The following is a 14,160-nucleotide window of genomic DNA, read 5'->3' on the forward strand; positions in this document are numbered from 1 at the left end:
AAAAGGTAGATTTGTTACCTTAGTAGTTCCTTAGTGTCGGTCATACGGATATGGAGGGAGGTTCATTCAGGTACACAGGCCATAGGCGCATGGCGAGGTAAACTCCAAGTTGTCAATTCCTTAGAATCGACCCCTGACCATTAATTGTTGGATTCAATTGTCGACCTTCAAAAGGTATTACCGCAAAATCGAGGTCGGCCACAAATTACTCAACTGTGAAATTGCAGCCAGGTGAAAGAAAAATCAAGGTAGGGCATGACCGCAAAATCATGGTTGGGCGTGAATAGAAGTCGAAGGAAAGCAAATGGTGGAGAAAAAAAATATATATTTTGGAAAATTGTTGCTTGAGTTGGAAACTAAATACCGCAGGGTGTACCATGAATTTATTTTAATAAGTAGTTGGTCAAAAAATATTTGATTGATGGATATATATATATGGAATAAATAAATTTGAATACTAATGAGCTAAATTATTTAATGTTCGTGAATATGAATAATTTATGAATTATCTTATTTATTAAATTATATAAAATTAATTTTTTAAAATTTTTATTAAATACATAAAAATATAAAGATAGTCTTTTAAAAATTTTATAATCTTAAATTGTTTATTTATATATATAAGTTTCATGTATTAAATATATACTTTACCTAAATTATAAAGGCAACAACGCCAATTCAATAAAAATGCTCGAGAAGATTTTTAATAAAAAAATTGATAAGAAAATAAATAAGTTTGAATATAGTTAAACTCAGCTTGGCTAGACTGTTTACACCTATTTTATATATTAAATAATTTATTTTATGAAAAAAATTTAAAAGAAAATTTTGATGTAATGGTAAAATCGTTACTATATGATCAAAAGGTCACAGATTAATTATAAAATATATCTAATAATTTTAACTTTGTTTTAACCAAAATTTTCTCATTCTTTTTGAACGTCTCAAATCTACCCTACACTCACATAGTTCATGTCAAATTTGTCGTCTGTTATAAATCACAGAAAACTTACTTGTCCAAAATAATTCATTATTCTTCCTTTTTGATCTCTCCTTTTTTTTTTTCTTCTTCGTTACTTGTTGAATTATAATGCTTCCCAACTTAGATTCTCACTTGAGAGTTACTATTGTAAGTTTAACCAATTATATCCGTGCCACTCCATATATTCTCTCCCATTCAATCTACTCTAAATCCATCCAATGCACCGATCTTCTTAGCTTAATGAAGACTCGACGCAGATACTCTCCTAATCTCGTCACTCGAAAAATGTTTGTTTCATTTGGACAAAGGCTTAGGGCTTAGGGTTTGATGTGGCGGATAGGGGAGCCTCTATGTGACAGTGCCCGATCAGAAGTCAAGTTAATTGGTCAAAAGACAAACAGGCATGGAGGTCAAAGTGTCCACCAAACTCCTTTGACTTCTCGAGATTGGTTCACCAGACTCCTTCGACTCGATCCATCTGATTTTCATGATCGATCCATTTGACTTCTCAAGATCGGTCCACCCGACTCCTCTGATTCGGTCCATCCGACTCCTTAGAATCTGTCCATCCGACTCCTCCAACTTGATCCACCAGACTCCTCTGACTCAGTCCATCCAACTCCTCAGGATTGTTCCACCAGACTCCTCTAACTTGGTCCATCGCGACTCCTCGAGATTGATCCACCAGACTCCTTCGACTCTATCCATCCGACTCCTTAGGATCGGTCCATTCGACTCTTTTGACTCAGTGTATTCGACTATTTTGACTCGTTTATTCAACTCTTTAGGATTAGTCCATCTGACTCTTCGGGATTGGTCCACTAGACTCCTCTGACTCGAACCACTCGGCTCCTTTAGCTAAGTCACCCAGGGCTCCCTTGACATGGTGTTACCTAACTCCTCTAAATCATCTCCGACTTGAACTCACCTCGTCATTCTCCTCCGCTTAGGCTCACACCCTACGTGGCTCGTCGAAAACGTAAGAACTATGTCGATAATGAAGCGACCAAACTGTTTCATTCGTGGGGCCATTTTTCATGACATGGAAAAATGAAGCGTATATCCTAAAGAACATGTGTAATTGAAGTATACATTTCAGAACATGTGGTGAATGGAAGCACAAATTCCGGAGAGGCGACTTTTAAAGAGTTGCCCACTCCCTCTCCTGCAGGTATGCACACATAGACATTCAAACTTTTCTTCTCTACAATCTTCTTCCCTTCTCCAACCTTAGTGCTAACTTGAGCTTTGGAGTGGTCATGTCGAGTCCAACCTCGACACAAATTCTAACCTTTGGCTAAGTGTTTGTAGGGACTCTGGAAGTTCTCCTCGCCACCGGGTCATTTGCAACCTTCTCCATATATGACAGCTATTCTACGCCAACTCACTAGATCGTGATCTCAAACAAGAATAGGGTCAATGCTCCCATGATGTAATCTTAATTGGAAGGAAGTTGTGGTGCAACCACTTACATTATAAATAAGAATGAATCATCGATCATGTCTTGCAACATAAATGATGTTTCATGCTATATATCGTAAAGTTCTCAGGTTTAGACAATAGTTGGTGTAATGAGAATGAGAGGTGCGTCTCATGTGTGGATGTTGCACAAAACAATAAGTAAGAGGGTTCAATCACCGGGAGGAGGTCAAACTGAGTAATGGCTTATACAACATATCAGTAGGCTACTTGCCGATGGATGGTGAGGTAGAAGTGGTGCAATCAAGATTAAAGTAGACCTGTAGGTTCGGCCCCGACCCGGCCTGGACCCCGCCCAAGCCTATAATAGGGTCAATGGGCCAGTTGCCCTTTGACCCGGGTCACCTGGCCAAACCGTAATCGGCTGAGCTCCAAGTCCCGAAAAATCGACAGACCGTCGGTTACAATTTTTCTTTTTAATATGTATCTATTGGAATTGGTAGTTCCCAGCCGTTGGAATTATCAGTTGTTCGTAGCTGTTGGGGGGGGGGATGATTTTTTTTTGCACTTTTTTCAACGGTTAATATCATTTGACATTTTTTAATCAATGACTATGATTTTGTATCTGTTAATATCCAAAATAGAGAGTTTATTTCATCATTTCCACACACATCTTCTCTACTCTCATTCTCAATTTCACATTCTGTACACGTTTTTGACTGTAAGTCTTCATTTCTATGTACTTTCGTTTTCAACTTTTAACTACAATGGAAGGAGACCGTGGAGGTGTTGGTCCCTTTGGAGGCCGGCAAGAGGGGAGGGGTGAATTGCCTTACAAAAACAAATCAACCCTTTCTCGACTTATAGCTTGAATAAGAACACTTGTAACTAAAAATAAAGAGACTAATAAAAAAGAAATAGACACAATAAGAATTACTTGGTTTGCAATCAAAAGATTGCTAATCCAAGGAGAATGAAGCGCACTTTTCTGAAGATCTCCTTCGAGCGGAGTAGCCTCTTACAACGTTCACAGCTCACAAACAAAAGTAAAACAGAAGAAATGAATTACAAGCTGTTGTCTAAACTGTTGAAATCAGCGTTATATTTATAGCACTATTCTGGGTGTCTGGAAGGGTTCTGGGCGCTTGGAAAGGGATAGAAATCTATCCCGAATGCATCGGTCAGCGTCCACGTCACTTGTGATAACATTTGGGTTCCGGGCACCCGACTCTATAGGCTCCGAGCGCCCGGACCACAAAAGTCAACAAGGATTGACATTTTGCAGTTCGGTTCCTCTACTCCGGTTCTGCTCGTCTCGGTTCAGATCTTCCGCTCCTACTCCGCTAGTTTGGGTGATCTCGGTCATCCGGAATAGGGCTCACCTGAACCCAAGTTTCGGCATTCTCCTCGAGCAGCCTTCCTCCTCGGTTTCTCGTCCCTCGAACATCGCGTACGTTCTTCTCATCCATCGGTGTACTCTTCCGCGACACCTCGTCCCTTAGACGCACCGAGCCCGTCGGCTCTCTCCCCGTGTCGTCCTTCTCACTAGCCACGTCTTCTGCTCGACTTCTTGTGCTCCTAAGCTACTACATACTTAGACACAAAGGTTAAACCAAACAGGACCTAACTTAACCTGTTTGATCACATCAAAACAACCTTAGGATTCCAACAATCTCCCCTTTTTTGATGTGAGCAACCCAAGTCAAGCTAGGGTAAAATGCAAAAAAAAAAAAAAATGCAATGTAAAGACAATTAATTTTGCAAATAAGTGCAAAAAAAATTTTAATTTAAAAACTAGATTATACCTCCCCCTAGACTTAATATCCTTCTCCCCCTTTGATCACATAAAAAATAGGGTTTCTTAATAAGTCTAAGGTTAAAAAAAAATTGCAATAAATTAGAAAGTTTTAAGTGTTAAAAAAAATTCTAAGTGAGAAAATTTTCAACCAGAAAAATTTCTAAGTTAAAAATAAAATTTTTGTCCAACAGATTAAAAAAATAGTAGAAATAATTTAAATGAAGTCTGCTATATAAAAAAATTTGCTGAGTTAAGTTTGAAAAAGTTTTCTAAGTGAAGTAATTTTTTTTTTATCTTTAGAAGAAATTTTTAACAAATGTTAAACCATTGACAAAGATTGAAGGCAACTAATTTCTATGTTTATCAGTTTGTCAATTAAATATTTAATTCAGAAATTGACTTCCAAACTGTGGCGAGGCACTAGGCATTTTTGGTTATTTGATCATCAACCACTTATAAACAAAGTCTTTTAATGAATTCAAATATTCAATTTTCTACCTGAAAGCCCTAAGTCTAATTTCATTTTCAATTTAAACAAGTTTTTGGAACCCAATATAGGTTCCTTCCTACAAGGTTAATCAAGTATTTTCTAGGTATATAAGCTTTTGATATTTTTCTGATATAACTTTTGTGAAACCTATACTACCAGTTTAATCCTTTATAGTTTCTAAAAGCAGAAATATTTGAACAAGCAGAATTTTTCAAGTTTTCTATTTCTTCTTTTAATTTATCATTTTCAAGTCTTACTTTATTAAAATATTTTATCAGACATGATTTTGCTAAAATTCTTTTTATTTCTAAGTTTTCATTTTTTTTAATTTATTATTTTTACATTTTAATTTGTACATAGATTTTTCCATAGACTTAATATCATAGTAAAGTTGATCAGGAGGTAAGAGGCACACCTCACTTACCGTATCAGACTTGAAGTCTGACTCTCCCTCCTATTTCGCTGCATTCATCTGAAGTCGCTCCCCCTTCATTGATGTTGGCTTCTGATGTGCTTTTCCCTTCATAGCTCACTATCAATGCTAGTCCGGCATACTCTTTTATTTCTGACTCTGATGATGAGATGTCGTCCCAAGTAGCAGTTAGAGTCTTGTGTTTCTTGGCCATCTTGCCTTTTTCCTTCTTGAATTCTAAGCAGTCCTCTTTTAAGTGTCCTTCCTTTTGACATTGGTAGCATCGAACCCTTCTTCTATTTCTTGGATTTTTCTTATTCTACATTTCTTTAAATTTATTAGATCCAAAGAATTTTCTGAAATCCCTTACCATATAAACTTTTTGATCTTCTTCTGAGTCTGTCTCAAGTTCATCCTTCTTGGTTGCATTTAGCGTCATAATCTTTCTTGATTCTTTTATTTTCCCTGCACATCTTGTTTCATGTAATTCTAAAGTGGAAAAGAGTTCCTCTAGGGTACTTACCTCTAAGTCCTTTGAGATGTAGTAAGCGTCGATTATTGAGGTCCATTCTGGAGTTTTGAGAAAGACATTGAGTGTGTAACGTATCATGTCCCGGTTGGTTACCATTTCACCGAGGTTTTCGAGTCCGGTGATTAGTTCTTTTACCTTCACGTGTAAATCGGCTACCTAATTCTCACCTCTTTCCAGACAAATATTCGTCAATTTGTTCCAAAGTATGTCTCTTCTTGCGAACTTGGCTTCGGATGTGCCTTCATGGAGTTCTAGGAATCTTTCCTAGAGTTCTTTGGCCGACGAGTAGCTCCCGATGCGATTGACTTCTTGAGGCAGCAGTACGCTCAACAAGTGATACTCCGCTCGGTTATTCGCTACGGAATCATTTTGCTCTTTCTTCGTCCAAAGACTCTCTTCTTTTTCCTCTCCATTTTGATTTGTAGGAGCTACAAAACCATATTTTATTATTAAATGAATCTCAAAGTCTATTTTCAGGAATACCTCCATACGACATTTCCAGTGTGCGAAGTCTCCCTCGAATTTTGGTGGAACGATACTTGGTCCAACCATTGGTTGCTTTACTTCGGTCAGCGATTAGTCTTTCTGAAGCGTTCTTGCTTTGATACCACTTGTTGGTCCCTTTGGAAGTCGGCAAGAGGGGAGAGGTGAATTGCCCTACAAAAACAAATCCACCCTTTCTCGACTTATAGCTTGCATAAGAACACTTGTAACTAAAAATAAAGAGACTAATAAAAAGGAAATAGACACAAGAAGAATTCCTTGGTTTGCAATCAGAAGATTGTTAATCCAAGGAGAATGAAGCACACTTTTCTGAAGATCTTCTTCGGACGGAATAGCCTCTTACAACGTTCACAGCTCACAAACAAAAGTAAAATAGAAGAAATGGAATTACAAGTTGTTGTCTAAACTGTTGAAATCAACGCTATATTTCTAGCACTATTCCAGGCACCTTGAAGGGTTCCGGGTGTCTGGAGGGGGATAGAATTCTATCCCCGACGCATCGGTCATCGTCCACGTCACTTGTGATAACATTTGGGTTCCGGACCCCCGGAATGGCTCCGACCGCCCTGACTCTATAGGCTCCGGGCGCCCAGACCACAAAAGTTAATAGGATTGACTTTTTACGGTCTGATTCCTCTACTCCGGTTCTACTCGTCTTGATTCGGGTCTTCCGCTCCGGCTCTGCTAGCTTGGGTGAACTCGGCCATCCAGAATAGGGCTCACTCGAACCCAAATTCCAACCTTCTCCTCGAGCAGTCTTCCTCCCCGGTTTCTCGTCCCTTGAACGTCGCATACGTTCTTCTCATCCACCGGTGTACTCTTCCGCGACACCTCGTCCCTCGGACGCACCAAGCCCATCGGCTCTCTCCTTATGTCGTCCTTCTCGCTAGTCGCGTCTTCCGCTTGACTTCCTGTGCTCCTAAGCTCCTGTACACTTGGACACAAGGGTTAAACCAAACAAGACCTAACTTAACTTGTTTGATCACATCAAAATAACCTTGGGATTCCAACAGGAGGTTCATCATCCCAATCTCAGAAGGGAAAGGAAATAGTGAATCCATATGAGGACCCCAACATTCAATCAACCTTCTAAGGTTTGGGAAATTCTTCCTGTAAAATCTTCTATTTTCACTAAATATTTTGAGAATGTCACCCCTCAATCGGGAGAATTGTGTGCAAAATGTAAGCATGGCAATACTTCCTACAAATTCCAAGTCAACGACGGCTATGAGGCATTGAAATAAAATGTAGAAAAGAAGTAGTTGACAGAATATGGACTCGATCGTTTTCAAAAATAATTATCTAAATTTTCTTTAACTATCGGTAGTACTGATTCTAGTTTATTTTTATATTCTGATAATAAATTAAGTGAATTATTAACTAAATTTGTTTCTATAGAACTGTAGGACCGTTGGTAGTCAGCTAGAGGGAGATGAATAGTCCTGACAAATAAAAAGAATCTTTCTCAAATTTACCGCTTAATTAATCTAACACTTGTATAAATAAAATAAATGACTAAAAGAAAAGAGCCACGAAAGGGTTACTTGGTTACAACTGGAGAGGTTGTTAATCCAAGGAATTGGAGCTCAGTAAACAATCTTCTGAGAAGCCTCTTACAGCAGTTGAAGTACTCAATTACAGAACAAAACAAACTAGAATGAATCATAAGTGTTGTTTTGAACCTCTTGGATTAGGGTTGTATTTATAGTCCTGGTCGGGGCACTTGGAAGGGTTCTTGGCGCCTGGAATGGGATAGAATTATATCCCCAATGCAACGGTTAAATGCCACATCAATTTGGGTAACGTTCGGTTTCCGGACGCCCGGATGGTCTGAGCGCCCCGGACTGGTTCCGGGCGGCCGAACCAAGAAAGTCAACATAGTTGACTTTTTTGTTCGAGTCTTTCGCTCCGCTTCCGCTCGCCTCGATCCGGGTCTTCCGCTCCGGCTCCGCTTACTAGGGTGATTTCGGTCATTCGAAATAGAGCTCACCCAAACCCAACTTTCGGCTTTTTCGAGCAACCTTCTGCTCTGGCTTCTCGTCCCTTGGAAATGTCACACATCTCCTTCTCGTCTGCCCGTGTACTCTTCCGCAGCACCTCGTCCCTCAGACGCACCGAGCTCGTCGGCTCTCTCTCGTGTCGTCCTTCTCACTAGTTGCGTCTTTTGCTTGTCTTCCTGTGCTTCTAAGTTACTGCACACTTAGACACAAGGTTAAATCCAACAGGACCTAACATAACTTGTTTGATCACATCAAAACTACCTTGGGGTTCCAACAAGAACAATGTTGTTTTAGTTTTGGATTTAAATATATATTTGAAGATTTTTATAAAGAATCTATCTGTGTGCTAAATGTGTTATTAGAACTACACTTACTCATATAATTAAAAATTAATAAAAAATAATAATTGATGAATTTAGTAAATTAAATAAAAAGTTTTCTTTATATTTCCATATTTGGAGTGATCATTGATAAACATATTCATATATGGGTGTGACTTACCATTGGTTTGATAACTCTTGGAACCTCCAAAAAAGATTGTTAACTTATATAGTTTTTAATGAAACGCATACTGCTCATAACATCACACAATTATTATGTTTAATTTTAGAAGAATATGGATTAACTTATAAGATACTTTTAATATCATTAGATAATGCTAGTTCTAATACCACTTATATAAAATATCTAAAATTTATTTGTCAACCTATTATTCGGGTTTATTTTTTCATATTCGTTGTGCATGCTATGTTTTAAATTTATATATTCAAGATGGATTAAAAATTTTAGAAAATCATATTAAACTAATTAGAACTGTTATATCTTATTTATGGTCGCATCCATCTATAATGAAATGGGATAGATTTTGTAAAATTAGTAGAATGAGATATAAAAAATTTCCACATGATACACCAACATATTAGAATTCAATGTATCAATTATTACAAAATTCATTTCAATATAAAGAATTATTATGTCTATTTTTTTACAAAATACTTATACTAATATATATTGATTTTCACAATAAAAAAATATTTATAGTAGTATCTGTGAAATTTTAAAAGTATTTAACGATGCAACCAAATAATTTTCAAGTATTATTATCCCACAACGCATTTAGTTTTAGAGAATTTTTCTACTATAGTATTAGTTAATAATGATTCTTTATCTTCTTGCATATTAACTATGAAAATTAAATGAGAAAAATATTTTATTTTATCCTAACATTTATTTAATTGTATTTACTTTAATCTTAGATTTAAATGAGAAGTTTTGCAAAAAAAAATATTAACTTTATATTACGATATCTTAATTCTATTTAAAGAATATTATATAAAATATGAAATATAAACTAATATTTATGAAACACAATAAACTATTAGTAGTAATTTGAAACTTATAAAAACAAAACTTTTATTAAAAGAATAAAATGTCCACAAAGATCCTCAAGTTTCATACAGAAACTTGAGAATTATTTTACGACTTCTTTCGATATCCTAAAGTGGTGGTCACAGAAGGTTCAAAGCTTTCTTGTCCTCTCCATGATTGCCAAATAAATTTTAACTTACATAGTGTCAACTGTTATTGTGGAGTAGACGTTCCGTGCTAACAGCAAGATATCAGATAAACGACGATTGACTTTAACTCCCGACTCATTAGAAGCCCAAGCATTACTCAATGATTGTACTAGAGTCGAGAAAAGAATCCAAGGAATATAATTTTCAGATGACGAAGTTGAAGATTTTGATATCGAATGAACGAATACAACGGGAAAGGGAAATAGAAATGAGTAACAATGTCACTTCCTAATATAAAAGGATAGAAATATTTTTAAAAAAAATTGTGAGATTGGATTCTCTTATAGTTTAAGGGGATACATAAGCAATTTAAATAAGTACAAACCCTTTTTAAAATAAATTTTAAAATTTTTAATATAATAATATTAAACCATGATAAATCATAAATCATAATTATGTTAAAACCATCAAACCGACGGTTATGGATTAAAGTAGCCATCAACTAAAGGGAGAAGGCTGAGTTTGATGAAAGGCTACCTTAGACATTTTATTTCATCCACCTACTTTCTAGTAAACGAGCTTTCCTTCTGCATATAGGATTTCCACCCTTTGACTAGTAGCATTCCTCGGAGACTCCTTTCTTCTTACCTTCTCTAAGGGTAAGCAGACCCTAAACAAAAGAGGGCCTGAATAATGCTCAGCTACTCTATTGATGAGCATATATCTACATTGCTCTTATTTTAACCTAAGTGTATAACAGAAAGATGCCAGTCAATGTGTAAAGGGATCAATTCAGGACAAGTATTGGAAAATGTAACGAGCATTGAAAGTCTATTTTTCCATTGATTTCAAATCCTTCCAGCAACGTAAACACTTGGGCATACAAAAATTTTATCAAGCATCAGCCAGGAAGAGAGAAGAAACTTCAGGGCAAAATTCAAATGCATCAATAAGTTGTAAAAAAAAAAAAAAGAAACAACACATGGAGCAAGGCACTTAAATCTAAACTGGACCAAACATCCATATTTACAGTATCCAAAGAGCATTCATGTAGTGGATGTTGCCATAAAGGTATAAATGACTGGTGCCATAGACAAAGTAAACACAAAAAACAGAGTATTCCTTGACAAAAAGGCAACTATCCAGAAAATGACTATCAATAGGCAAAATGATAGCAACAGGTTTGGAAGTAGAAGAAAACTTGAACGTTGCTCCTCGGCATTAGCTTTGCTTTAATTCTATGTTATGCACTCCAGAGTCAATCTTCCTCTCCATGTGTTACCATTCTCTGAATCCAGAGGCTAGGCAGCCCAGGCAACTACTGATCTACTGACATTGTTGAACAAAAGCAATCTGGTCGCTGCGTGCAAAATCACACCAAGAACTTGCTATCAATTACATTGAGCATGTAGAAGGCTTAGGTCAGGATTATAATAAACTGGAGAAGTAAACACAGAGCGTCGGTACTTTTTCCTTCACACAGAATGTATAGTAAACCAACTAAAACTACAACTGATTGAGACTAGTGTGTCTCACCTTTCCAAACTGACCTGATTTGCTTAGACCATGCGCATCTGAGGTTTTCATCATTCGAAGTCTCTTGACTGTTTCCAGAAACATTCTGCAAGCCAAAGTCATAAACAAATTAGCAAACTAATAAAAATTGTGGAGGAAAAAAAAATTACAAGAATATCAATACTGATGGTACTTGAGAGAGAGACATCACTCATAACCCCATTCGTTCAAAGTTACCTCCACTGTAGTGTTTAAGTGGATTAAACTACTTCTCTTGAACCATACTATAATAATTCTATTATTTGATCAAAAATCCATTTTTTGTATTTCTACACATAGGTATTCATCTTGTACGAAGCTACTTGCAACAAATGGCCTAAGGTATCATGATACTACAACATTGACTAAAAAAGTAACAGAATCAGTGGGAAGGCATACTGCCAAGGCACATCTCCGACAAGCATCCAATCACCATCCTTGTCTTCATAAGTAAGAGCAAACTCAGAAGAACCATCTAACAACTTTGAGAACCTTGATCCATCTGCATCAAAGAACCAATGAAATTAAAACTAGTGCCAATGCAGACAAGTTCTATTGGGTTTCAGCAATTAAACTTGGTTTCACACTATTAAACAATCTCAAACTCTGCACCTGTAAACTTTAGACTGAACAACTAGGTAGAAAAACAAAGCTCCAGGCATTGAACTTACGGACAGTGTTAGCGAGGGTTAATGTCATGGTTGGCTTGTTAAACATGAGCTCAAGTGCAGCAGCAAGAGTTTCATATGAGTTATGGACATGAAGATCCACCTTCCTTCCAATGGGGTCACCGTCCATTTTCACTTTAACGAAGAAAGTACCCTGCAACACCTTCCCTTTGTTCTCCTGATCCTTGCAACCATTGACCACCTGACTGGTGCTGTTGTTACCGTTGTTGCGGTTGGTCTTCTTAACAGTGGTGGCTTCGACGTCAGAGGTGGTGCCTTTGGAGTGGTTGGACAAGTTGTTCATCCTAGAAGCCCTTATAGGCGGCCATCCAACCAACGCTTGACTGCTCTCCCACATGATCGTTATGATGAGGCGTAAAAGCCGAAAATAAGTTAGAACATATGAACATAAAACCACAAAAAGGAATCAACAACACAATCTGAGGGTTGAGAATGTACAAAATCCATCTTTCTATTTTACATAGTTTGATAAATAAAATTTTACACGAAGCATTAAGTTGCTTCATCCCAAAACATTGGTTTTTTCTTAGCATCGTTAGCTTAATGCGAGGACCAATTGAAATTAGCATGCAACCAGAAAATAGATGAATGTACAACGCACAGAGCACTACTCATCACAAGTCGAAACTAAGATTCAATGGCTTAGAGATTTTATAGTATGATTCTTTAGCCGTTTAGATACATCGGCAAGCAATCTGGTTTTTGCCAAAGCCAAAGGAACTTTTTTCGCTGAAATGCTCGGTAGCAAAAATCGGAAAATATAAAAAGGGAAGAAGAAACGGACAAAAACTTGTCTCCGCTTGGCGAAAAGAATGCGATACTGAAAGAGAAGCAAACAAAGGCTGACCTAGGAGGATGTGGGGAAACGCCGACGTCCGGGGAGACAGATTCTGCAGCACGTTTGGTCCCGACGACGCCGGCACCTCCGCCCAAGTTGGTGCCGGATGATGCGGACACAAAGGAGCAGGGAGACCTCTGCGAAGCACGCGAGGGGAAATCCTTCGCTGTCAGGATGCGGCAGCACGATGCCCGGTGAGGCGAAGAGGCTGACGCCTTCCCCTTCTTTACCGAGCCTAAAGCCAGCCCCAGCTCTAGCTCTGCCTCCGCCTCCGCCTCGTCACCCCACTCTTCATCCATCACCTCCTCCTCCTCCCTCTCCCCCACCGACCCCCCACCCACATCCTCCACCTCCAAATCATCCGCCTCCCTAGCCACCGCCTTCGACACGGAAGACACCGACTCCGGCGACGCGACGCCTCCGTCGAATCCGCAAACCCTGGCCATCCGTTCCCCTCAGCTGCTCAAAGCTAGCTGCATCCGCTACAGGGCGCTGACGGGACTCCTTTTATGCAATGAGCACGAGCTCTGGCCATAACAACACACCATGTAGGGAAAACGATACCCATCAATCTACTCATTCTTCTATCGGGGCCAGGCTGGGTCCCGCAGCATCAAAGCGTCGAAAACGCCAGGTGCCCGTGGGGGTGCGCGTGGGGTCGAGCGGCGCTGGGCCCGAGCGTAAGATCACCTGTATGGACTAAGAACACCGGACAGCATTTAAACGCCCCATCCGGACGCGTGACACCATCATTCCGGCCGTCAGTCGGACATCATCAGTGGGGCGTGAGTCTCAAGCACCTCGGCCTTGAGAGAGAAACATCATCGTGTTCTCTGACTGCTTCTCGACATGGAACGACACTGTCTTTTTCCGGTAGGCATGATAGCCACTCGCAGCAAAAGGGGCAATGCATCTGAAGCGATGCTGCCTCCCCCTTCCCCTCTCCTCCATCCTCCTCTTCTGCAACTACAATAATTAATTACTACGGGAAAAAAATATGATTATTTTTTTTCGGTAAAACAAAACAAAACAAAAATCTGGAGTTGGGCACAAGGATTATTATAAATGATGCACGGCGGTGGAATGGAATAAAGGGGGCGGGGCGATGAGGTGGGGTTTAGTTTTGCCGTTGGTTTGGACGAAGGGAGAGACGGCGAGCGGTGGTTGGGTTGCAGCTGTTTCTTGTACTATATTTAATTCTAAGGGGGGAGACAAGGATTGTGGAAATCAAAGATGCTGTCTGGTTAGTGGAGGGTAGAGGGGAAAAGGTTGCGAGGGGGTGCTGCTTTGGGGCCAACCACGCACCAAACGCATTCAATTCAATATTCAAGAAATCTGTCTGCTGTTCTTTATTTATTTATTTATTTATTTATTTCCTTTGGTTTAAAAGGAGGGAGAGTTGAATGCGTTGGAATGTGTGGAATT

General features: G+C 38.7%; 1 protein-coding gene across 2 annotated transcripts; it reads right to left on the minus strand.

Moving 5' to 3' along the window:
* Positions 1–10,650: 10,650 nt before the first annotated feature.
* Positions 10,651–13,706, minus strand: LOC121984790 (auxin-responsive protein IAA10-like). Of its 2 annotated transcripts, none has more exons than XM_042537924.1 (5): positions 12,745–13,706; positions 11,880–12,220; positions 11,608–11,710; positions 11,205–11,275; positions 10,651–11,014 (listed from the first exon to the last, which is right to left on the minus strand). In XM_042537924.1, the coding sequence occupies exons 1-5, from the start codon at positions 13,179–13,181 to the stop codon at positions 10,956–10,958; spliced, it is 1,011 nt and encodes a 336-aa protein (XP_042393858.1). In that variant the 5' UTR covers positions 13,182–13,706; the 3' UTR covers positions 10,651–10,955. The 2 variants fall into 2 exon arrangements, with proteins under 2 accessions (XP_042393858.1, XP_042393866.1); XM_042537932.1 differs by having other exon boundaries at positions 11,191–11,275; positions 12,745–13,705.
* Between the last annotated feature and the right edge of the window lie 454 nt (positions 13,707–14,160).

Source organism: Zingiber officinale, chromosome 1B (genome assembly GCF_018446385.1).
Source record: "Zingiber officinale cultivar Zhangliang chromosome 1B, Zo_v1.1, whole genome shotgun sequence".
NCBI classification, from domain to species: Eukaryota; Viridiplantae; Streptophyta; class Magnoliopsida; order Zingiberales; family Zingiberaceae; genus Zingiber; species Zingiber officinale.

Bases quoted from the DNA above. Each gene is read 5' to 3' on its own strand.
- LOC121984790 (XM_042537924.1), bottom strand. From the start codon at position 13,181: ATGGCCAGGGTTTGCGGATTCGACGGAGGCGTCGCGTCGCCGGAGTCG. The intron at 12,221-12,744 runs GTCAGCCTTTGT...GTGGGAGAGCAG, and splicing joins GTTTCCCCACATCCTCCTAG to TCAAGCGTTGGTTGGATGGC. The intron at 11,015-11,204 runs GTCAGTTTGGAA...TTTTGCACGCAG, and splicing joins GCATGGTCTAAGCAAATCAG to CGACCAGATTGCTTTTGTTC.